We start from the raw sequence: 25152 nt of genomic DNA, 5'->3' as shown, positions 1-25152 counted from the left end.
TTGTGCTCAGCTCTGTTTTCATTGCTTTAGACTGTTCCACGGCCTTTTGTCTCACATCCTTACGTGCCTTCATGAAGTTTGCGAGATTGAACCTGTTGCTCTTCGACTGAGGCATCCCTAGTATTGCCTGCAAAATATCGAGTGCGCTATCAGTCCTATATCTTTGATACGAAGGGGAATTCAGCAAAACAAAAATCATACGATTTTTACCTGGTCATCAAAGCATCTTTGAGTGTCGCTTATATCACCTTTCACTTTGTCTCTTAAAAACCTTTCCAAGCACAATTATGAACACTTTCGAGCACAAAATCGATAGCCGACGGATAGTTCACATCCTTCTTGTTTGAGTTTCACCGATGGCAGACCAAAAATACTCGAGTTTGATACCAAAAGAAAGCTCTTGAATTCAGGTTTCGACAGAACCACGTTTTCAGACTTCTTAGGTATCCCAGGATGCAGTAGGAGCCGTTTATTTTATGCAAATAACCTAGGTCCCAGTCTCCTCGCGGCAATTTTGGCTTAGGGCGCCATATTTAAAGACAATTTGATGCCATTTTTGACCACCCGCTGACCCGGCGTGTATAGTCAACGAGAAAGAAGATAGTGAAGAAGGAAGAGCAATTACTAAATTTCTGAAAAGGAATAGTTATTATCGGTTATAATATATAATTGTTTAATGCACCTTCGCAGTTCTTTCCGTCACCACTAAAGCCGAATGGGCACGGGCCACAGCTTACTGTCTCACTGTTCTTGTAGCAAGTCACATTGGGGTAACAAGAATCTGCCGTGCAGTTTTTGATGATCACATCACAGTTTCGACCAGTGAATCCGACGTTACAACTGCAAGTGTAATTATTTACGAGGTCTACACAAGTCCCTGGGAAAATAATAATAATAATAATAATAATAATAATAATAAAAACATTTTGCTGTAGACACATATAAAAGTCAGAAAATGTGCTGAACTATACTAACTTTAATTTTTGCGAATTATTACCAGCAATTCAATTAAAGATATATATACATATTTTTTATGAAAGATTCTGCGTCAAAAGATCATCGCAATTGGCCTGGTCGTTGTTTCTTATACACCTCGCCGGGATCCTGTAATACAGTGTGTGGCCTTGAGTGTCCATCCTACAAACTAAGAGGTTTTTAAAAACGTCGACCATGCAATTTCTCAGAACGGAAATTCACGAGAAAAGTACTTAGGAAAGTCGGCATATTCTTACTTGCTTTAAAATTAAATTGCGAAAGTAGGTGTATCGTAACTTTTCATTTTATTTCACTACCGTGAAGTAATTCGTTGACAACTCCTCAAAACCACCCTTATCTGGAATCAATTTGCTAGGGTAGGTCAATGTTCAACGAAATCGCCGTTTCCATGGCCACCAAACTTTTGACAAGTAGGTTTGCAGTTTTTGGAAGATTCCTGTTTTTTTTTTTTTTTTTTAATTAATTTCCACGTTGTGAACCGAAAGTCCCACTGTCATAGCCTTTATGCCTGGGGAGTATAAATTACCCCCAGACGGCGTGTAGACAAAAAATATATCAGTCTAGAAAGGATATTATCACATTTATAATAAATATTGCCTCTACTTGCCATTTCCACAAGGGGATAAGTAGCAGTCATCAATGTTTACATCGCATCTCAATCCAGTATAACCAGCTTCACAGTTACAAGTGAAATTGTTGATTTCGTTGACACATGTGCCTAATAAATCAATGCCAAAATATTTGTCGTATATTAAGGTCATCACCTTTTAAACATCTTCCCGCTTGTAATTATTCGATCAACTAAAAAAGAAGACACTCAACATGTTTGACTATTCAGTGATATTCAAAATACTAAGTCTGGGTTCTCAGAATGATCTGGAATGGAATAAGCCGATATATTAATATATTAGTCTATATATTAGGGCACTGATTAGTCTTCAGTGTGATAGAATCAAACTGTAGCTTAGCTTTGACCTTAATGATATAAACCTTATCTCTCAGAACGTTAATCTTGTAACCCAGTTCTTATGTAAATTTCCATTGGTAAACACGTCAACTTTCATGTAAAGGCGATCATATATTAATTCATTACTTATAACGTTATAAAATAAATTCATAAAATGGGTATATACATACCATGAATGCAAGGAGAAGAGTGGCATTCGTTGATATCAACACTGCAGTCACGACCAGTGTAGCCAGGCTCACATTGACAGGTGTAGTTGTTCACTTGATCAACACATGTTCCTTTGAAACAGTTATTGGATGGCTTTTAATGGCTTGAATTCATACTACGGACGGATCATCCGTCAAGACGAATCATCTGTCTAGTATAAATACTAGAGACGGATCAACCGTCTGGGACGAACTTGGGCAAAGAACGGTAGTTCGTATGATAATTCGCCTGTGTACAAATACGGGTCTTTTAGACGTCCAGGCGAATTATCCCAGACGGATGATCTGTCTCTAGTATCAATCGGGCCAATTTCGATTACACGACCATTCAAAATGAAAGTTTTCCGGGCAGGGGCCTTAAATGATCAATCAACTTTCAACTTGGCAAATTGGGTTTCGTAAAAAAAAAAAAAAAAGGAGAGAATGTTGAAACCTATTCTATCCTCATTCTTTTGACATTCGTTCGTACTAACCTTCCCTCAATACTTGTGCTATTTCATGTCTCTCGGGTTCAATAATCTTGTTTTAACAGACAGCTCAGTTGGGAAAAGAGGGTGTTTAATTTGATTGTGTTGTAGTATTTTAGCGCTTTTCTATTACTGACGTGTCGCTAACCAAAACCAAAATATTCAGTCTTACCGTTTTAAGAACCGAACAACCCAACAAGAAGTCAAAAACAAACAAACAAAATTAATGACAAACAAGAAGCTGTTTTCAGCTTATACTCGGGCCATATTTGACTGCGTGGGGCGTAAGCTTACAATTTTTGGCCTTGATAACTTCCAGCATCGTTAATTCCCCCAAATCGATAGATACAGAGATATAGTGAGGCAATAAGTAACCACCAGATAGAATTGCATTTCTCGCAGTCAGAATGAAATAAAGGGAAAAACGACATTTGTCATGCACAAAAGACACTGTAAAAATAGACACATAAACATATTAAATTTCTTCGCGTCTATTCATGTGACCCCGGGTCAAATGACTAGAAAAGAGAGAAGTATCTCGAAAATTCTTAATGACTACTTTAAATCATTTCTGTCCAAACCTGTAAATATCCGGACTTGAACAATGATGACGGAAAACGCTTGCAAAAGTTTGCGTTTTAATACAATGCCAGTGATCACCACAAGATTTGGTAGAAAGCGTAGAGCGCTTTTAATTGAATGTGGCCTTCACATGCACACAACGATCATACCGGAAATTGGTGTAAGCGTCATCAATGCTCGGGGTCATACAGATATTAATATGACTCTCGGTTCGTATTGAAACATAATCAATGTACAAATGGTTTCTGCCTCCAAATCAAAGGTGAAACGTAAGGATTGAAGCCCCGGAATTAAAGCATCCCGGTATGAAGCACAAGGTATATATTTTACTTAACAAATGTTTTCCCCTGTATTTTACTCGTACTGCAAATAATACAATTTTATCTGGTGGTTACTTATTGCTTCACTATATCTCTGTATCTATCGATTAACGCATAAGACTTCGTGTCATGAGTTACGTTGTCGATGGCGTTCTTTGTAGTCCGGCCGTGAGGTGCCGAGTTATGAATTACGTGGGATGCCCGAACGGGCATAAGGTGTCTAAAAGTGGGTTCCGGACTATCGCGATCCCTCCAAAAATTAAAAAAAATTGATAACGCGACCGAATACTTAATTCGTGCCACCTGAGTACAAAAAAGGAGACCGATAACTTAACTCGTGGCCCAAAGTCTTATCTCTCGGCCCATCGCGACCAAAAAACTAAAAAAGAATTTGATAAAGCTACCGAAAACTTAACTCGTGCCGCCTCACGGCCCGGGTAATAAAAGAAAAGATGTCAAGCAAAGGAAAATTCATGTAGGCAAGTCTCAATTCGATTTGGCTTGACTTAAGAATGGTTTAAAAAGTGATTGGAGGCTTTTGCTTGTTTTTTCCTAATGAGTCACATAGCAAAATAAACCAAAACTACTGAAAACGCTTTATTTATTTGGAGACCCAATTTTAAAGCACTCTTTTTGCAACTAGGCAATTTCCTGTTGACTACTGCGCGTTCTTCGGAAAAACTGTTTTTTTTTTTTTGGTTGTTTTGCTTTTCAAATCTTTTGCAAACGCAATCCCCTCCCATCCCTAGAAAGAGGTCTGGCCCCTGACTAGCGAAACGCAGTGTGAGCCCCTGACGAGTTATTCAATTTTGTCAATCGTCCAATATGCGCACTTCCTACACACCATGTTTGCAAGGTGATGACACACAATCATCTACGTCAATAGTGCAATTATATCCACTGTATCCGGGATCACATGTACATCTGTACAAGCCTGTGAAGTCTGTGCAATTTCCTAAAAAAAAAAAATAGAAAAGTGCACAAGTTTACAAACGTTTTGCAACGTTTTTTTTCCGTGTTTTAGTTTAGTTTTGAGCAATTGTCTGAGGAAGGGATTTCTATGAAAGGGTTCGGCCGTCTAATTTCATGCGTAATCCGGCGCTTTTATACGTGTCTGGGGTCTAGCCTAAGGTCTTGAGTCTCTACTAGTAACTGTTAATTTTACCCGAGGAATCGTAGCTCTCAAATTTAATTAAACTCTATATAAAGAGAATTAATAATTGTACACAATAAAAACTTTTGAACGATAACGAGCCGAAATAAAGGAGGTACACGTAGCAAACATTGCACAGAGCAGTTCAAGTACCCCGGAACAGGTCCTCAGCTCAGTGAATTTTTGCGAGTTCTTCAAGACCTCTGCTATATAGGTATAAAGCGCTTCGGTTCCCCTCAATGTATTAAACGTGTGTTGTTTAAAGATGAGAGAGCAAGGTCATTTTTATTTATTTATTTATTTATTTATTTATTTATTTATTTATTTATTTAGTTAGTTAGTTAGTTAGTTAGTTAGTTAGCTAGCTAGCTAGTTAGTTAGTTAGTTAGTTAGTTAGTTAGTTAGTTAGTTAGTTAGTTAGTTAGTTAGTTAGTTAGTTAGTTAGTTAGTTAGTTAGTTAGTTAGTTAGTTAGTTATGTATAGAAAACTTACCATGAACACATGGAGAAGAGCTGCAGTCATCATAATCAGTGTCGCATTTCCTTCCAACATACCCAGGATCGCATATGCATGTGAAATTGTTTACTCCGTCGACGCATCGACCTTGAAATAAGTAAAAGTTCCCGTGAACTTAATTTCTGCGGAATAGCTTTGTATTATTCAAGGCCAACAACTTTGGATGATATTTTAAAGACTAATATAAAGACTATTTTAAGACTATTTTAAAGCTATATTAAGGATTATGGTATAAGTATTATAATGACATTATCTTGAAAATATTACACTGCAAACTAAGTATTTGCCTTAACCTCATCTACATCTAACTTCTTTTGTCTTCTGAGGTAGGGGAGAGGCGGATTCCGCCTCCTCCCCATCCCCGCCATGAATGCCAAATTGCAGATAACTTAAATCCGCCATCTTGGATGTTTGAACGAACAGTAATCAGAACCAATAAAGGAACACTTCAATGAGATAAAAGCATTAAAGTTACAGTAAGGAAAGTATTTCTTTCTTCAGTTTCAAAACTTGTTTTGCATTTTCTGAAAACTGCCTTTCAAAAACTGGTTCCCATTGCAACATCAACGTCAATCAGCACCAACCGACCTAATCAATTTTATTCAAGACAAATTTCGGAAAAAGTCCTGAAGTTTCAGGGAGGCTAATCAAATGTTAAAAATGTTATTCGAGTTCAAAGTCGCCGCGGGCACAATCCTGTTATCTCCTTTTCCCGGTCCAGATGGGGTTAAGATAGCGTTCTTACCTCTCAAACATGGATAACTTTGACACTCGTCAATGTTAGTCTCGCATTTCTCTCCAGTAAATCCAGGAATACAATTACATTGATAAAAACCAGATCCCCTGGGTTTGTTTGGATCTGGAACACAGCTTCCGTTATTCTGGCACGGACAAACAACCAAGGAGACTGTGATATTATGCATGGAAACCGCCTGGCATGAATCCACGGCTTTAAGAAAGAATTGTGTTGTAGGGTTGTTTGTTACGTTCCATTTCACAACCTTGTCGCGTGCCACAGCTTGAGTTGGACTTCCATTCATCAATGAAACAGTCACAGGCATGCCTTCCGGGTCGGACACGTCAATGGCCAGCTCTAAATTTTCTTGATACAGTGCATAATACCGGTTGGTTGAAGAAAACTGAGGCGGGAGGTTAACTGAAATACGAAGTAAGGTGTTTTAAACAATTTCACAAAGGAAGAAACAGACAAACATACAAAAAGATGCCAAGAACTGGCAGGCAAGAGCTATCTATTTGTAAATGGATTGTACCAATTTGAAGAACCGATTCCTGGATTTCTTTAAAATGGTACATTTTGATTCATTTTGAAGCAATTCAAAAGCATGCGTGCATTTTATTTGCAAAATGACTGAACTAGGTGGCCAGTTTCTGACAAATGGAAAGCGCCCTTAGTGTTAAAGACATTTAGTTAGGAAAGAAAATTTATAATGTAAATTACCTTGGCGTTTAGTCCATCCGTTTGTGCTGACATCTGGGATGCACTGATAACAAAAGTCAATGGGATTTGTCTCGTTTGGGGCGAAGCAGTAGCCATTGATAAAACAAGAGTTGTTCTAAAGAAAAACAACAAAAAATGCCCTAGACTGAGTGAGGCCGTCACAAAGAATAGCTAATCTTAATTACACATTTCCACTTATCGGCGAAGATAATGTCAGTTCTCATACATAAGGAACCTATTATAAGAAACAACACTCTTTCACTTGGCCCTTTTACTAAATCACAATTAACAGTACGTAGGGCGCGTGTCAATCCGATCGAAAAGCTGAAGCTAGGTCATGGGTTCGAGGACTCAACTTTCTTTATACCTGCCTCACGGTCGTAATATGTTACGAGCTGCATTTCACTTTTTTGTCTGACAGGAGACGGAAAATTTACCATTTAAATTCATTTTTTAAAATATAACAATATACAAAGTACCAAAAAATGATTACCTTCAAAAAGCATCCAGAAGATATGTTACAACTCATACAGGCTGAGTCATACGATATAAATGTGAGTTTTTGATTGCTTTTGAGTTCACCGTCATTGGACACAGATAGTACAAGCCCAGCTGCTGGAGTCCCTTCATCAACTTCATGGAAATAGTTCTGTGTCACAGGCGATTCGGGCAACTGACAGTCTACGAGAACCAGGTCTGTCATCAAACCAGGTAATTTGACTTCTGTCGTGTTGGGTGACCAAGAGCTGTTGACAACCTGTGGGAAAAATTTAATTATTTTTGAGTCTTGCTAACTGAAAGGACAATATTGGAAATATTGCTTCTGGTCAAGAATTTGATCAATTGTTTGATGATACAATCCATAAATAAAATGAATAACATTGATCTACTTTTTAAGAAAATGTCATCGCATCGTAGATGAACTACGATTTTTTAAATGAAGTGAGTTAATGATATCTATGAAACCTAATTTACAATCGTGAAAGGGACTGGACCATTAAAAATTCTACTGCTAAATACTTTACGTTGTTCACAATCAATATCCAAAAGAGAACTAATCAAGAAAGGGGATGTTATTAAAATATGTATTCTATGAGAAAAAAAAAAAGATTGGCTAATGAAAAACGCCAACATATCTGCAATCATGGCTCGTTAAGGGAAGAACCTTCTTCGAAATCTTTCTGTCCTACAGATCGTTAGAACGGTGAATACTATTGCGCAGGCCACGGCCATACACACATCTACTGCTTTCACGTATTAGGGACGACAAGCGATGCTTTTACTGCATCAGTAGTTGTTCTATTCTTTTTATAGAAAGGCCTATATCTAAATATATTCTCCTCTTTCAAAAATTTCACAAAAAAGGAAACATAGGTAGGTCGTTGTGCCACACTGGACACAAATTTTCTAACATTGATCAAATTTAATGATCTTTAATAAAAAAGATCATGAAATATCTACCGTTGGCAGTACACTTACCTTGAATTCCTTCACATGGCAACTCAAATTTTTGGAATTTAAGAATCCTGTCCCTTGCACAGTGACCTTCTTACACGGTCGTTTCCTTCTATCGCACAGTCCATGTCCTTGTAAACTAATAAACGTAAGAAAGGTGAAATACAAGACTAGAAACAGGTTACAGATGTGTTCTAACACCAAAAACACGATGCAAGTTAATAAGTTTTATTTTTCATACGGGTGATTGCTTCTTCATCCTTTGCGATACTGGCAAAGTTTGATATCGGCATTGTACTGCAATGTGTGGCATGAATGTATGGTTTCCCTTTTTCTCTGTGTTGTGGTATTTTGAAACGTTTTTACCTTTCTCAATAGGCTGTGATATTTTCTTCATGGTATAGTTGATTTCATTTACAATTGACGTTGAACATGGCCAGCTGAAAGGGTATCAATGGGCATGTCCACCTAGTCCAAGCTTTAATGCTTGTCATGCTCTTCATAAGCCGTTTTGGTTTGTTGAAGTGGAATTTTGTTTCAAACAATACTCAACCTGACAACCGAATGACATATCAGACATATAAATTAAACAGAATGATTATTTTTAAAGTTGAGAAAGGGATACGGCATCGAGTGCTATACCCCAGCTTTCTGTGCAGAAGCAGTCTGTCGTAGGTAGCCCTTGGCCCTTAGCCGTTGTTACCCATTCCATTGACTTACCTTAAAATAGTTGGTATTTGATAAATAGACTGTGAACAGTCTTCAGACGTGTAGTCCTTGTTACATACGCACGAACCGTTGACACATTTCCCGTTAAGCGTGCAGTCATTGGGGCAAAGAAGTTCAGTAATTTCCTCCACCAAAACAGAGCCGGCTGGTCTACCTTCCACGTTACTACGGTTTGCAAACACGGAAAGATTTCTGGCAGCCAAATTTCCGCATTCGTCAATAAGTGAGGCAACATCTCCATCCGAATAAGACAAGGCTCCAGTCAACTGAAAATGAAACAGGTACAGCCATTCGAGTAACGCATAATTCAGAAAAAAACTATACGATACAGGAAATAATAATAATAATAATAATAATAATAATAATAATAAATAATAATAAATAATAACAATAATAATAATAATAATAATAATAATAATAATAATAATAATAATAATAACAATAATAATAATAATAATAATAATAATAATAATAATAATAATAATAATAATAAAAAGGAATTGGACACGGAAAAGATACATGCATATGTGGGTTACCAATGTCGTCCGGAAAGTATAATGGTAAATTGACGGCAAGGTACGGCCCGAGCGAACAGTAAACACATAGAGAGAAGCACAGTAAATTACTTATATAATTTCCAAGATGGCGGTTCAAGCTTACATTATTTCCATGTTACTTGCGCGTGAGCATAAAATCATAACAACAACCGCATGGCATAAGTGCCGCGGTTACACTAATGCAATACAAGAAGCAAAACAAAAACCTAGAAAAGTTTAAAGTTCATAAGGACTATTCGACAACCTTCGGGAGGGGAGGGGGGCAGATGCATCTTGCTCATTCAAAGATTCTCCTCATGGCATCAGTAGCTGCAGCTCGTCTCGGTCGAGCTGATGTAACTGCAGTAACTTGTTGTTCAGTGTGGTCTTCTGGTTGGGGTCTCACATCAACAGGGACACTGGTAGAAATTTCAAGTGGGTACAGCTTAGTGACCGGTCTGTTGGTGTGTCCAGTACTTGTCCGAATATCCGCTGCCCGTACAAGACCATCACCTCCTCGAATCAGGTTCTCTACAACGGCTAGCCTCCATGTTGATCTGGCACTCTCATTGTGAATCAGTAAAACGTCTCCTTGCTTGATGGACTGTTCATTTGTTTCTGTTGTTCGGTGGAACAACAGGAATCATTTTTATTTTTGTGCTGTAAATTTTCTGTTCCTTTTGAGCGTGCAAACAACTGTAAATGCTACCCACCTCGAATAGCCCTTGCTAACTGTGGGTATGTAATATTGTAATTTGTCTTTTCTCATAATAAATTGTTGTTGTTGTTGTTAAAAATAAAGGGGGAGGTAAGATACCCCTGTCGCCATCTGTTCCAGAAACGTTCTACTATACGAGCTTGTGTTGATGCTCTTCGCCTCATGTCTAATGAACTTCCAAAGTCAGGATCTGATGGATCATCGTCAGTAACAGGATAAGGCAGTGAGGTGATTCTCCTTCCATGCAGAAGATGGGAGGGCGTTAATGGTTCTGCTTCTGAAGCATCGCTTGATACGTAGGTGATGGGGCGATCATTTAGAATGGCTCCTACGTCGACAATAAGGGTTTGGAGTTCTATTAGTGTGATAGATGCTCTACCAAGTGCCTTCTTGAACGCTCTCTTTGTCAATCCAATGAGTCGTTCCCAGAAACCACCATACCAGGGGGCTCGCTTAGGGATGGATTTCCACTCAACGCCTTGTCGGCCAAACAGTTCCTTTAGAGATTGGAATAGCTCTTTGAGTGTTTCCGCAGCAGCGAGGTAGGTAGAAGCATTATCAGATTTCATGTGAAGTGGCAGAGATCTGCGGCTTGAGAAACGGCGGAAGGCTTGAAGGAAGGTTTCCTCTGACAGGTCGCTCACGAATTCCAAATGTACTGCCCTGGTTACAGCACAGATGAAGAGACAAATGTAGCTCTTGGTCTCACCACTTTCTGAACGCACATAAAGGGGTCCCGTGAAATCCACTCCAGTAACTGTAAAGGGTGCTGCTTCTTGGACTCTATACTTGGGCAAGGGTGCAGGAACTGGAGCTATGAAGACTGTTCCTTCCAGTTTTCGACAAGTCACACGCAGTGCGGTCACTGTCGCATTGAAACCAGAGTGGAGTTGTTTTCTGTGGGTTTCGTAAGCCGTTAGTGTAGTGAAGGGGTCGATGGGAGGCAGCAGGTACGGAAGTTTTGCTGATTTAGCAAGTGGAGCATTATGAATCCTCCCCCCACAACGAAGAAATCCATCAGCATCAAGGAAAAGGCGAAGCTGTCGCACTAGCGGGTACTCGATCTGGACTGCAGGTTAGCAATTTCATTTACAGAAGTTAGAGCTTGGGAGTTCTGGATCCACTTGCATTGGGCTTCTTGCCTCTCATGTACAGACAGTGGTCCCACTGTTCGTGACGCATGGTCGTAAGTTCTTGACAAATCGGAAAACGTATGCTGTTACAGCAAGTAGCTTGGAAAGTGTGCTGTATCTCGATGCGTCGATTACCAGGTTCTTTCTCCACAGGGTCTGTCTGAGTAGCCCCGTCGGTTGTGGTGTTTACTTTGGCGGTCAAGGTATCGGTGTCATCCAGACGAAGAATCTTCGAGTGATTCCAAGAAGGCCATTGTTCTTCAAATCGTAACCACTGTGGACCATGTTTCCAAAGAGAGGAAGCCTGAAGCTCTGTGGTGTTGATCCCACGAGTCAGCAGATCAGCAGAGTTGTCGTGGGTCGGGCAATGATTCCAGACAGTAACAGGGAAGAGCTTCTTAATTTCCTGGGTGCGGTTTGCTAAAAACTGCCTTAGGGGCTTTGTGCTGTGTAGCCAGTGAAGAGCTATTTCACTGTCTGACCACATCTTGACTATAAGGTTAAGAAATCTTGACCTGAGTGCTTCTGAGACAAAATCGGCCAGTCGAGTACAGATTAACGCAGCTATGAGCACTAACTGCGGAAGCGTTAATGTCTTCCATGGGGCAACACATGACTTCGCCATGACAAGCGAGGACTGGTCACCAGACGAGATGTAGGCAACTGCCCCATACGCCTTGGGGCTGGCATCAGCGAATACATGTAGGTAGATTGGGTGTGTGTCAATCCGGCATTGTGGGAGGAAGCACCTGGGTAGGACTAACTTGCTAGCTTCTTGGATGCCTCCATCAATATCGTTCCACTTGATGGTGAGGTCAGCAGGAATTGGTTCATCCCATTCAAGTTCCTTCTGCCACAGTTCTTGGATCAGAAGTTTGGCTTTCGCAGTTACAGGAGATAAATACCCCAGTGGATCATAGGTCTTCGATGAGACTTGCAGTACGTCACGTTTAGAGACGTGTTGACTTGGCGGGAGGATTATTTCCTTAGGTGCCAGATGGAGGGTATCGTAAAGTTGATCCCATCGCAAACCAAGAATTTTCACAACAGTGTTCGAGTCAGAGGTTTGGTCTTCCTCAGTTTGCTTACGTAGTAATGGGCTATTGGTTGCCTAGGAGCGCAAATTAAAATTGACTTCATTCATGATTGATCTGGCCTCTTCGTAGTATTGAACAACTTCCGTTTCTTTGTCACATCCTGAGATAACATTGCAACAGGTGAGGCGTAGCTTTCCAATTGACGATGCAGTGTGGCATTCAACATGAAGGGAGAACTGGCGGAGCCAAACAGGACAGTCTTGTAGCGATAGACATGGACCTTGCTTTCTGGATCCTTAGGATTCGATAACCATAAAAATCTGGTTAAGTCTCTGTCACTTTCATCGAGACCCACATGAAGAAATGCCTTTTCAATGTCTGTGGAGAGACCGTAGGTGAAGGTGCGGAGCCTGGTGATGATGGAGCACATGTCATTTAGAAACGGGGGGCCAACCATGAGACAGTCGTTTAGGCTTGGAGAGTTGCTCGAGGAACGAGAGCTGCAATCATACACAACTCTGATGGGCGTGGTGGCTGAGTCCTTCTTGACTGGATGATGCGGAATGTAGTGTGCTCTGTCAATGAAAGCCACATCGTCAACTCTTTCGATGAACCCACGCCTTTCATGTTCGCGAATTATGTTGCCATAGGATTTAAGAAGCTCAGGAGTCTGGGCAAGACGACGAACCATAGATCGTGTGCAGCGAATGCAGTTACCATAGTTAGTTGGTAGTGGCGGAGAGTCCTCTTTCCATGGAAATTTGGAGCTGTAACTGCCATCAGAGTTTCTTGTAATTGAAGAGCCTTGATAGTCTTGAAGAAAGAGTTCATGTTCCTCCTTATCAGTAGGTGGGAAGATGCCTAGAGACTCCAAGGACGAGAACTGTTGAAGATCAAATTCTGCTTCCCTTGTGGAAGACAGTGTTTTTAACAAGTTAACAACAGTGTCAGCCGGATGCACAATGTCGGTCTGTAGTGGCTCTGATACGAGGTAACCGAGCTTCGAGGCCACAGCAGTTGGGCCCTGTCCGCGGATGATAGTGTCTTCCACCAAATCCCAGTAGGGATCTGCGCCGATTAAGAGAGAGATTACAAAGTTCTCATCCGAAGTCACAGAGTGCGCAAAGGTAAAACCCCTGAGGTGAGGTATGTCATGGATCTGTTGATGGAACTGGTTCTGTAGTGGTGTGGCGATCTGTTCAACCACCAGGACACGTACTGGGACTTTTTCACCATAAGCAGTAACAACCTTAACGGTGGCAACGGGTAACTGTCTGTTGGATGATGACTGGCACCAAAGGCTGACAAGGCAATAGACTCACTCTCTGTATAGGGTATGCTCAGTTGGTCGGCCAGTGTCTGGGTGATAAAGGAGCGCTGTGCACCTTCGTCAAAGAGAATGTTGGCTTCACAGTGAGTGTGGTCATGGCCGATAGTTGCCACAGCTGTCTTTAGGAGTGAGATTTAGCCACTGTTGACTGGGAGGTTGACAGCAGGGTTGATTGGCGCAAGTGAGGCGTGTACTTGATAGGCTGGTTCTCCTGTTAAATTTTGAGGACTGTGAGTGGGAGCAGCAGGCGCAGTTGTAGTCTGAGAGCTATGGGTAGTGACATCTGGGACTTTGTCTCGTCGATTTCATCCTGAATTTCCTCCGAATCGAAGATTTCATTTTCGATCTCACCCGGATCTTCGAGTAGAGCAGCGATTTTTCCATCCAGTTCCGTTAGAATGATCTTCTTTCGTACAAGTTGTTCCACGATACTGGTGAGCGAGACGACATCCAGTTCGGTAGGCAATCCCTTCTCCATGATGTTTTTTGCCTTGTGTCTTCGTCAAATGAGCTCGATAGCCCGCACGAGAAGAGTTCAGTTTAGGTAAATTCTCCGCCATATCCTTGTCCCGGCACCAAAAATGTCGTGTGGAAAGTATAAGGGTAAATTGACGGCAAGGTACGGCCCGAGCGAACAGTAAACACCCAGAGAGAAGCACAGTTAATCACTTATATAATTTCCAAGATGGCGGTTCAAGCTTACATCATTTCCATGTGACTTGCACGTGAGCATAAAATCATAACAGCAACCGCATGGCATAAGTACCGCGGTTACACTAACGAAATGCAAGAGGCAAAACAAAAACCTAGAAAAGTTCAACAACCAATCCTCTTCAACATTTTACGACAAGGCTAATAATTCTTTATCGGGGATGATTAATCTAAACCAGTAAACCGTTATTGTTAACTTTGAGACAGCTTTATATCTATTATATAGTTTGATACATTAAAATAGTATATTGCAACTCACCTCCAAGTCAATCGCGCATGTATTCACTAATGCCTGTACGTTTACTCCAACCTTCGCACAGAGTTTGCCGATTTCAGTGTTTGCTATTCTTTCAGCACAGTAACGGGTGGCGTTTTCCTTCGAAATCTTTTGATTCAGTGCCTGTCTTCTTAACCGAAGTCGCAAAGGTGTTTGTTTGAACAACCGAAAGTCTTCGTCGGTGAGATCATCCGAATAGTACACATCCCGTTTTTGGCGATCACACAAGAACATCGGGGACAGGTTTTTCTTTAAGACCGTAGGAAAAGCAACATCAAAAGCGTCTTCGCAGACTTGGTTACCATTGTTCTCCGTGGTACTACACTGGCATGCTGTGGAGTACTGTACGTTGTATTCATTGACTGGAGATGGAAGAGTATCAAAATAGCTCTGTCCAGCTGGTACTCTGTAAAAGTTTAAACGAAATACGCGTTACACCTTACGTTAGGCCCCGTAAGCTTCACCTTTTGACCTCTCAACTCTCAAAACATGTGACTGGATGCAAAACAAAACAAAAAAAGGAATTACTGTAGTGATGAAGATGATGAAGACGACATTGATGATGGTGACTACGAAAGGATAGAACATGACAAAGAGAAGCACGATGGCCCACAAGGGCCAGGCTGCAAACAAACAAAAAATGAAACGCTGCTAGAGCTAACTTGGCGGAGGAAAGGTTTGGATTGACATTTCCTCCCAAAACGCTACCTGTCGTTCCTCTAAAGTCGCGCAGGACACTTGCCTATAAATAAATTCATCAGTTAAATTGTTGGGGTTGGTGTTTCATTTTCCAGTTTAAAATCTCTGGACTTTTAGTGTAAATTATGATGACTCGAATTTGACAGGGATCTTGGTGGATGACGGAATCACATCATGATTGTCGTTTCACAGGCAGATCTCGCTTTATGGTGATATTTTAAGGGAGAAAGGCAATGTTTGTATCCTTTTCCGATTGATAAGCGAAGTAAAGTAAATTCATTTAATGCTTAATAAAGGATAACCTCTTCTGTGATGTGACAGAGGCAGATGTCTCAATTTCAAGACTCGTTGAAAGTTTTTGGCTTCCATAGGAGTAAAATTGTGAAACTTAGTCTTTGAAGCGTTTAATTTGATCTTCCTTGTGAATTTTTTTTCCTTTTTTTATGTTTACAATTTTATTTCCGTCTCATCACGGTATGATGAGCATACTAAGTTCAGCTCCCTTGTGCATTAGTTCCTAGGATACAAAATTGCAGTATTTTCGTCTCTGAAGATCGAACAAGCCAGTTAATGTATTCAGAATTGTCCACCTTTGAAACCTGTAAAAGCTGTACGATAATTTGGCCTAGCTGCATTTCAGTGCACGTGTCAAAGAGTTGTGAGGCAATGACGTTTAGCAAGTAATCACGCTCTTCTTAACCCAAGGTGAAAATAATAGATATGAATCATTTTGCGTACCCTATTCGGCATTCGAGTTTTTACATTTGTTGCGTTAATTCATTTATATTCTGCGTCTTGCATCGTGATCGTCGGAATCAGTCGTCACGGCTCATGTATACTCTTTAAATAAAGAGTGCATACATTAATGACATACGTAACGAATTTAAGTGTCCTGCGCGGCCTGTAGATCTCAAAGTTCGTCAGGCTTGCATGGCGATACCAATGGTATAACCAGGTATTCCTTCATGTTTTTCAATATAAACTTTTTTGCTCGCCACATTTGTAGCACACAGTATGGCAAAATAAGTACAATCATTAAAGTTTGAGCGGCCAAGGAGGGTAACCCCGCAAATAAGCGAGCTAACTTTTCTTGATATAAACATGGGCCCAGATGAATGTTTAAGTTAGAACAGCCCTTTAACTTTAGATTTTCCTTTGTTTGATACAAAAGCATGACATTTATCCACTTTTTTCTTCAACATGACTAGTACCTTAAGCTCTCCCCATAAGTGTTGTGATTTTGATTGCCTGGGTCTAAGCATAGTCCTTTTTCGTTATTTGGGTCTTTGGCCCTTGGTGTGTAGACATCAACAGTCATTCCCCACGTATATCTCGCAATTCTGACTTTAGATCCAGATGGAAACATCACCTGAAGAAACACCGCAAAAATAACCGCAAGCTGACAGGGGTGTGTAATGTTAACTTATGATATGCAAATGCTAAGCCAAAACCTTGCCAACTTAGTTCAAAAGGTACTTTTTAACATTGTTCGTTGCACTAATTTTAACGTTCTGTTGCTTTAAAGGTCAATTTTGAAAGTCTTTGTTGCGTTTCACTTCTTCATAAGTAATTTTAAAATCGGTGCTCGAACTTTATAAGTGCGGTATTAAGTACCCAATTGAAAAAAGAAACAATCTATATCAAATTTTTTCCCGATTGGTGTGCAGTCAACGATAAGCATGCACAGATTGTATCTTTCATCAAATGAAAGTTTTGCGCCGTTTGAGGATTCAGATATCTGTTTGGTTGAAGCAAATACTGAAGGAGTCAAAACTAAGGAGTTGGTGAAAAAAACCCCCGATGAAAAAAATAATCTTTCAATGGTAAAGCATCTTAAAGGGACTACACCGAGAACATGTAACCTACCTCGTGAGGAAAATGCTTATATAGCAGCAAGAGAGATATTGAATGAATTTTTGAAGAAGAAGACGGATTACTAAGGTTTTCATTGTTGTTGGCATAGCAAAACTGCTGACTTAAGGAAAACGTTAGTATTATTTTCAACTTGTAATTCATTTCCATCCTTACCATTCGCAGCCAGTTAGACAATGGACTTTAATTTGGAGGTTTATTTACTGATAACAAATTGTGACTCAGTTTTGTTTCTTGTGTTACTAAATTGTGTGACAATGCAACACATGTGAATATCAATTGCCATGCATTGAAAAAGTAAGCTGCAGTTTATCGAAGTTTATCACGACATAAAGCTAAATTACAAAACTGAGACACCTAGTTTAATTAAATTATGCGGTATCCCAGTCTAATAACATCAAACGTAACTGGTCAGATGTTTTTAAAACTAATACCATAGCAATGTTGAAGTGTAGTTCATAGTTGTGTGATAAGCATGAGAACAAGCTTAAGAACCACTTTGAGAGGGTCTTGAGAGGGTCTTGTACGTGAGCGTATACCGAGGACACTTACGCTTATGACTTATGTTACCGCAGTTTGAACTAGTACAAGGTAAACTGACATAAGAGCTCGAGCAGTAGCGCTCCGCATGTGTATATGGCAGTGGCAGTTGGTATAGCGGCAGAGTTTGGAGGGAGCATATGTCTTTCCAGGAGCGGCAGACTTACCTCATACTGGGCATTTGCTCCCGGTATGATATTTTTAATGGATATCCCAGGAGACAAACATTTCTTGCTCCTTATTCTGACTCGCATTGGAGTTGGATTACTGTAATCAAGTTTCAGCAAGTCGTTGCAGCTGTTAAACTCAATAACGTCATTATGATCTCTCAATACCACACCACAGACGCAGGTCACAGTAGTGCCACAGGACCATTGCCTTGCTTGAACCTTAAAGGAAAGTTTAGTAATAAATCTCCTGTGCCAATCACAAGATCAATTATTTGTAAACGCAAGCCATCATGTATGATGACTACTTTTTTTTTTTGGTCGATTTCCATGCTGACTTCCATGCGACCTTCATGTAGAGAAGAACCTAACTGCGTCTAGTCCTATCAGGCAGTAACATATTCTAAAACCTAAACACCGTCTTAGTAGAACCAGCTTTATTTATGCTTTCAAAGTACATCTCGAGCTGGATCTAGATCTATGCATAAAACCATGTATTTAACGCGTAAGGGGGTATTTAAACGTAAGCTTAGCTTTGTATACGGTTTCTATGGTGTCTATTTATAAACTGCTTACGTGAAACTACTCCATATCAGGTGCATTCTGGTCATAATAATAGAAATGAGCTGAGGTGTCATTCGTGCCTTAATATTTACTTCGCACCAGACAGTAGAAGTGGTATCCTTAAGTTTCCGTGATCTCTCTACTCAGGGTACAAAAAATTTAATCTTTGTATTTAACCTATAAATGCTAGTAAGCATTAAAAGAAAAGACAAACGTCAAGTAGAACATCCTCGCAGTTACTACGCAATTTAAGCAGTTGCAGTTCAGGCTTGTACGGAATTCGCACCAATGACCTCTGCGATGCCGGTGTGGTGCTCTACCAACTGAGCTATCAAGCCAACATTGATCATATTGTGGACATATTGTGAGCAGCTCCCAGTGGGCTTGATAGCTCAGTTGGTAGAGCACTGCACCGGCATCGCAGAGGTCATGGGTTCCAATACCGTTTAAGCCTTATTTTTTTATTTATTTATTTATTTTTTCAGGCTTTTTTTGGGCAACTGCTTAAGTTGCGTAGTAACTGCGAGGATCTTTCTTCTATTTAATCTTTCATCCGTAGTTCAAAATATATGTTTCATATATTTATATTTAAAAGACAAACGATTGGCTGTTACGTCAGAGCATTAGGTAAGATTATCATTCTGTTATTGCAAAATATTTCTCACCTCAAAATGTCTTTTAGTGTTCTGATAGAAAGTAAAATCGCCGCGCCCCATGAAATGGTGCGTCCTAGAAAATATAGATAAAAATAGAATTGAGATCAACTTAGAATCTGTTTTAATATTCATCTGCTAATTGTAGATAGGAAGAGAGTTTACATGATTATGTTCACATGTACGATTAATATGTACAGTTGATAACTTTCGACTGTTTGGCAACGGGAGTTGCTCATAAAAGACTATAGAGTGTGTGCACGGCGGCCATGTTGGAGGACTAAAACAAAAGAAGATATTTGCATAAAAAAAAAATTTTTTTCCCAAAGGAAAATCATTGTATTGTTTCGGTCCTCCAACATGGCCGTCGTGCACATACTCTATAGGTATTGTTGTTGTTGTTGTTGTTGTTGTTTGTCTGTGAGTTTCACAGAAACTTAAATAATTGGTACCGCTACTTAAGTTAGGAAACTTAGAACGGCGGTCCAAGGTTATCGAGTGTATGCTTCGGATAGAAAGTCCGAAGGGCCCGCACAAGTTTTATTCATAATCATATAATTTTGAAAATGAAAAGAAAGTTTAATAAAGTTACTTGGAAATCCATGCTCGTGCTTTCTTTATTGTCCAATGAAAGCAGTAATTCGAAGCCCGGGGCAAGTGAATTTCGTTAAGTTTATATTTACGTTTGACATGAATGGACTATAACTAGGAGTTCCAACGTGAAAGTAAGTGCTGGCATCAAAGCTTGAAGAAAATACTGACAGTACAATATGAAATGCCATAGAGTATAGACAGACCTAGGCTGTCGGCGGTTTCCATATTTTATGCTGTAAATGTCACAACAATGAAGCTTTTTGAAATATGTTCTGAAATGACTTGCCGCCTTAGCATTCAGTGACAAAAATGCATTTTCAAGGACACTGAGCATCGACGAGCCAACGTTACGCCAATTTAATACTTTGCTCGAGAAGTTTTATTTTGCCGGTTGAAAAACAATTGAACTCGACGCTCGAATTGACTCAGATTTCCCCTCAAAGTTCAGACAGTCATTTGACTTAACAGTTGAATGGTTCCAAAACGGTTAGCTTCAACGAGCAATTTATATTTTGAATCTATGGTTAAAAAATTTTCTTTAGCCTCGACAGGATGATCCACTCTTGATATCGGTCAAAGGTCGAACTATTTCCCTCAACGGCCAGAGATTTTGACTCAACGGTCAATTTTATCGCCTCGACGGGCGACGAATACTGTGAATCATCTGCTTTAACAGGCGAAGAATAATGAAAACATGTGAAAACTCTCATGTGGAACTCTGTCAGATCTCTTTCCACGTGCAGTTTTGAGTGACGTCATCACAGTAAGGGTTTCCCGGATAATAAAAACCAACCAACTGCGCACGTTTGATCTTTAACATCCGACAAATTTTTGATTTTTTCGCTACTGTAAAAAATAGTGTGCTGCCTCTCTAACGCTCACAGGCAATGAACTTTTATATTTCTCTTTTACTGCCAGCCCAATACATTTTGTTTTGCAGTTTGAATGTTGAACTTAAATGATTAATTGATATATCAATGTTATTCTTGCAAGAGAGCGGTCTAACAGGTTCCTGTTGCTGGCCGACTAAGGGGAATCATGGCAAGTATTCTCTAGAATTTAATTCAAATTCACAGGATATTTCAGTGCAATAACATCCATTCAGTTGTTCAGTTAATACTATTAACTGAAAAGTAAACTACTTTTAAGTTTCCATGCTATTGAATAATATGTAAACTTATAACCTGTATTAACCTGTATAAACATATCATAAGAACTAATTCTCAAAGCTTCTATATAGAATAATTAACTCTAATTATTGCGTTTTTGGTCATGCAATATTTGAAACTCCATTTTTCTGTGTTTGCGTGTGTGGTGTATATTTGTGTGTTTTGTTGTGTGTTTTTTATTGTTGTATGAACTAGTTGTATCATCTTGCCGCCCTCTTACGTAATGCCTTTGAACTATTTTATTCACAAGGTTAACGCCTTTCCATAATGTCCGCACCGAGAACTCGCTATCCCTGTCACGGACCTGCAATCTGACTACCGCTTTGCAAGATTACCAAACAAGTACAGTAGTTGTTAGCTTTTCGTATCCAATCGGCGGTAACATTTATTCTCGTTAGCCAACGGTTTGCAATATATATAATATATATATATATATTTAGCCAAGCCTAAAAGCGGAGCTCCACAATTCCTTTTTAATAGCATTTATTTACATGCTACTCTGCTTATTGTATGAACGTAATAACGTTACAAATTCTTCATCCTCTCTTGAGTTATATATATCTTAAGTGCATATAAAGCAAACGCGTCAGCGGAAAATGTTTTGAACCATAAACTGTTCTTGCTGATCGTGCGAGATCACATTGCTGAATAGGCCATTTTACAGTTGTGTGTTTAGTGACCTGGCCTTGGATTGGGAGCGAGGCTAGGGGTGACCTTGTTTTGATACAGACCTCACTGCTTTTCATATGTAAATGAAAACTAGTTAGCATAAGAACAGCATGATCTACATGTGAAAAGCAGTGAGGTTTGTATCAAAACAAGGTCACCCCCAGCCTCACTTTCCATTCAACGCCAGGTCACTAGGCACACAACCGTAAAATGGCCTATTCCGATGACGTTCGAGAGCATAAAACACTTGTGGATGAAAAAATTACGCTCTCTCTAAAATATTTCTCCCGTGGAAACTATTAATGCATTTGTGTAAAGTTTGAAATGCGTACAATAAAGAAAATTTGGCTACCACGTAATGTTTCCACGGGTGCAATTTGGTCGCTCGGATAAAAATAAAATATTTGTTTCAAAATTTATTACTTTGTAAATATTCCTCGTACAGAAATATTTATAGTCTCATAATAAACGTTACAAGAAAAGAAATAAAGGAAAAATAATGTTTGGTTATGGTTCGAAATATTTGAACGTTCACTTTAAAATTAGGGGGTAGTACTGTTTACAAATATGCACTGGGAATGACGAGCACGAAATGTTCAAAACAATTAATGACTCTAGGAATATTTCTCCTAAAGAAATAATTCTAGTCTTAAACTAAAATTTTAGAAAAAAAAAAACAGGAAAAATAATGTTTGGTTGTGGCCCAAAATATTTCAGTGAGCGCTTAAAATTAAAGCGTGTTTACAAAACTTATGCGCTGTGAATTGCGAACGAATTACACAAGTCCCGCACAAACTGTTCAAAACAATTCATAGCGGAGCTTCGCACGCCGGAGGCGGGCGCGCGGAGCCCCGTTGATAAGAGATTTTAGTAAACCCATGTATGCGAAAAATTTGGGTTATGACGTCACTGTCCGTCCGGCGTACGTACGTCCGCCCCCTTATGTAAGCCATCGGTGAAATGTCACACTCAACCTGTGCGGCAACCCGCGTTTTTTCGGCAAGAAGTAGGATGGCTTTATACTTCTTTTAGAAAACAAACGAGAATTTTGAAGAACATTGATTTCTTGTATTCGTTGAATATGTTGTCAAACTACATATGTCGAGAAAGCAGGCGACTAATAAGCAAATTTGAACCCCGAGAGCGACGAACAAACAGGCGAAATGTCAGTTGAAAACAGACATGTGGTGAGCTGGGTGAGTAAGCAACTCGCCAGTCGCATAGAAATTAAATGCCTTTTTGCAGGGAACTGTCGGTAATTTTCCATATTTAACATACTTCAAATTATACACAAATACTTAAATCGTTGCCATACGACAAATATTCGTGGATAAATTTATTTTGAACATTCACAGAGCTATTCACAGAGTTATGTTTTGTGTTGGACTTGTGTAATTCACTCGCAGGGCACATTTGTAAACACGCAGTAAACGTTTAGATATTTCGGACCACAACCAAACATTATTTTTCCTGTATTCTCCTTTAGTTAACGTTAACTTATAGACTTGAATTATTTCTATAGGAGAAATATTCACAGAGTTATGTGTTGTTTTGAACATTTTGTGTTGGGCTTCTCTAATTCATTCGCCATTCGCAGCGCATAGGTTTTGTAAACACGCTTTAATTTTAAGCGCTCACTGAAATATTTCGGACCACAACCAAACATTATTTTTTCCTGTATACTCCGTTTGTTTACGTTTACTAAGAGACTAGAATTATTTCTGTAAGAGAAATATTCACAGAGTTATGAATTGTTTTGAACATTTTGTGTTGGACTTCACTAATTCATTCTTAGCGCATAAGTTTTATAAACACGCTCTAATTTTAAACGTTCATTGAAATATTTCGGACCACAACCAAACATTAATTTTCCTGTATTCTCCGTTTGCTAACGTTTACTAAGAGACTAATTAACGCGTTAACAAAAGGAGAACACAGAAAAAATAATGTTTGGTTTTAGGCCCGAAATATTTCAGTGAGCACTTTAATTTAAAATTAGAGCGTGTTTACAAAACTTATGCGCTGCGAATGGCTAATGAATAAATAGAGAAGCCCGACACAAAAGCTTCAAAACAATTCATAACGTTGTAAATATTTCCCTTACAGAAATAATTTTAGTCTCTTAGTAAACATTAACAAACGAAGAATACAGGAAAAATAATGTTTGGCTGTGGCCCGAAATATTTCAGTGAGCGCTTTAATTTAAAATTAGAGCGTGTTTCAAAACTTATGCACTGCGAATTGCGAATGAATTAGAGAAGCCCAACACAACATGTTCAAAACAATTCATAACTCTGTGAATATTTCTCTTACAGAAATAGTTCTAGTCGCTAAGTAAACGTAAACAAACGGAGAATACAGGAAAAATAATGTTTGGTTGTGGCCTGAAATATTTCAGTGAGCGCTTTAATTTAAAATTAGAGCATGTTTACAAAACTTATGCGCTGCGAATGGCGAATGAATTACGCAAGTCCAGCACAAAATGTTCAAAACAATTCATAACTCTGTGAATATTCCTCTTACAGAAATAATTTTAGCCTCTAAGTAAACGTTAACAAAGGAGAATACAGGAAAAATAATGTTTGGTTGTTGCCCGAAATATTTCAGTGAGCACTTTAATTTAAAATTAGAGCGTGTTTCAAAACTTATGCACTGCGAATTGCGAATGAATTAGAGAAGCCCAACACAAAATTTCAAAACAATTCATAACTCTGTGAATATTTCTCTTACAGAAATAATTCTAGTCTCTTAGTAAACGTTAACAAAAGGAGAATACAGGAAATATAATGTTTGGTTGCGGTCCGAAATATTTCAGTGAGCGCTTAAAATTAGAGCGCGTTCACAAAACCTATGCACTGCGAACGGCGAATGAATTAGAGAAGTCCAACACAAAATGTTTAAAACAACACATAACTCTGTGAATATTTCTCCTATAGAAATAATTCAAGTCTATAAGTAAACGTTAACAAAAGGAGAATACAGGAAAAATAATGTTTGGTTGTGGGTCCGAAATATTTAAACGTTTACTGCGTGTTTACATCTGGCGCTGCGAATGAATTACAAAACATAACTCTGTGAATAGCTCTGTGAATATTCAAAATTAATTTATCCACGAATATTTGTCGTATGTCAACAATTCAAGTATTTGTGTATAATTTGAAGTATGTTAAATGTGAAAAGTTACCGACAATTGCCTGCAAAAATGCATTTAATTTCTATGCAACTTGCGACTTGCTTACTTACCCAGCTCACCACATGTTTGTTTTCAACCGACTTTTCGCCTGTTTGTTCGTCGCTCTCGGGGTTCAAATTTGCTTATTAGTTGCCTGCTTTCTCGGCATATGTAGCTTTACAACATATTCAACGAATACAAGAAATCCGTGTTCTTCAAAATTCTTGTTTGTTTTCTAAAATAAGTAAACCATCCCACTTCCCGCCGAAAAAACGCGGGTTGTCGCACAGCTTGAGTGTGACATTTCACAATGGCTTACATAGAGGGGTGGACGTACGTACGTATGTGCGTACGTACGCACGTACGTAAGTTGGACGGACAGTGACGTCATAACCCAAATTTTTCGCATACATGGGTTTACCAAAATCTCTTATCAGTGGGGCTCCCCGCGCGAGCGC

The 25152-nt window shown here is 39.2% G+C and overlaps 1 protein-coding gene and 1 pseudogene across 7 annotated transcripts in view; both read right to left on the bottom strand.

Moving 5' to 3' along the window:
• The window catches only part of LOC146476136 (uncharacterized), a 4105-nt pseudogene extending 3689 nt beyond the window's left edge, over positions 1-416 (bottom strand). Inside the window, exons 1-2 of the transcript XR_014865705.1 lie at positions 211-416; positions 1-127 (exon numbers count right to left, since the gene is read on the bottom strand). The exon at positions 1-127 is cut by the window's left edge and continues 32 nt beyond it. The product of XR_014865705.1 is annotated as an uncharacterized LOC146476136 (transcript). The remainder of the gene's footprint in view (positions 128-210) is intronic.
• LOC146476135 (von Willebrand factor D and EGF domain-containing protein-like) overlaps positions 1-25152 on the bottom strand; it is a 56872-nt gene that overhangs the window by 13946 nt on the left and 17774 nt on the right. For 4 of the 6 annotated variants that reach the window (XM_085114962.1, XM_085114964.1, XM_085114965.1 and 1 more), the window contains exons 7-20: positions 19103-19166; positions 17874-18095; positions 16506-16663; positions 14578-15001; positions 8845-9119; positions 8149-8263; positions 7163-7426; positions 6670-6784; positions 5956-6366; positions 5187-5297; positions 4386-4496; positions 2134-2244; positions 1604-1714; positions 683-877 (exon numbers count right to left, since the gene is read on the bottom strand). In XM_085114962.1, the coding sequence (XP_084971088.1) occupies positions 683-877; positions 1604-1714; positions 2134-2244; positions 4386-4496; positions 5187-5297; positions 5956-6366; positions 6670-6784; positions 7163-7426; positions 8149-8263; positions 8845-9119; positions 14578-15001; positions 16506-16663; positions 17874-18095; positions 19103-19166 (2687 nt within the window). The remainder of the gene's footprint in view (positions 1-682; positions 878-1603; positions 1715-2133; positions 2245-4385; positions 4497-5186; positions 5298-5955; positions 6367-6669; positions 6785-7162; positions 7427-8148; positions 8264-8844; positions 9120-14577; positions 15002-16505; positions 16664-17873; positions 18096-19102; positions 19167-25152) is intronic. The other 2 variants (XM_085114963.1, XM_085114967.1) reach the window with 2 other exon arrangements.

This window comes from Pavona decussata, unplaced genomic scaffold (genome assembly GCF_977016875.1).
Source record: "Pavona decussata unplaced genomic scaffold, jaPavDecu1.1 SCAFFOLD_79, whole genome shotgun sequence".
NCBI lineage: Eukaryota > Metazoa > Cnidaria > Anthozoa > Scleractinia > Agariciidae > Pavona > Pavona decussata.
This window is presented reverse-complemented; position numbering and strand designations above follow the sequence as displayed.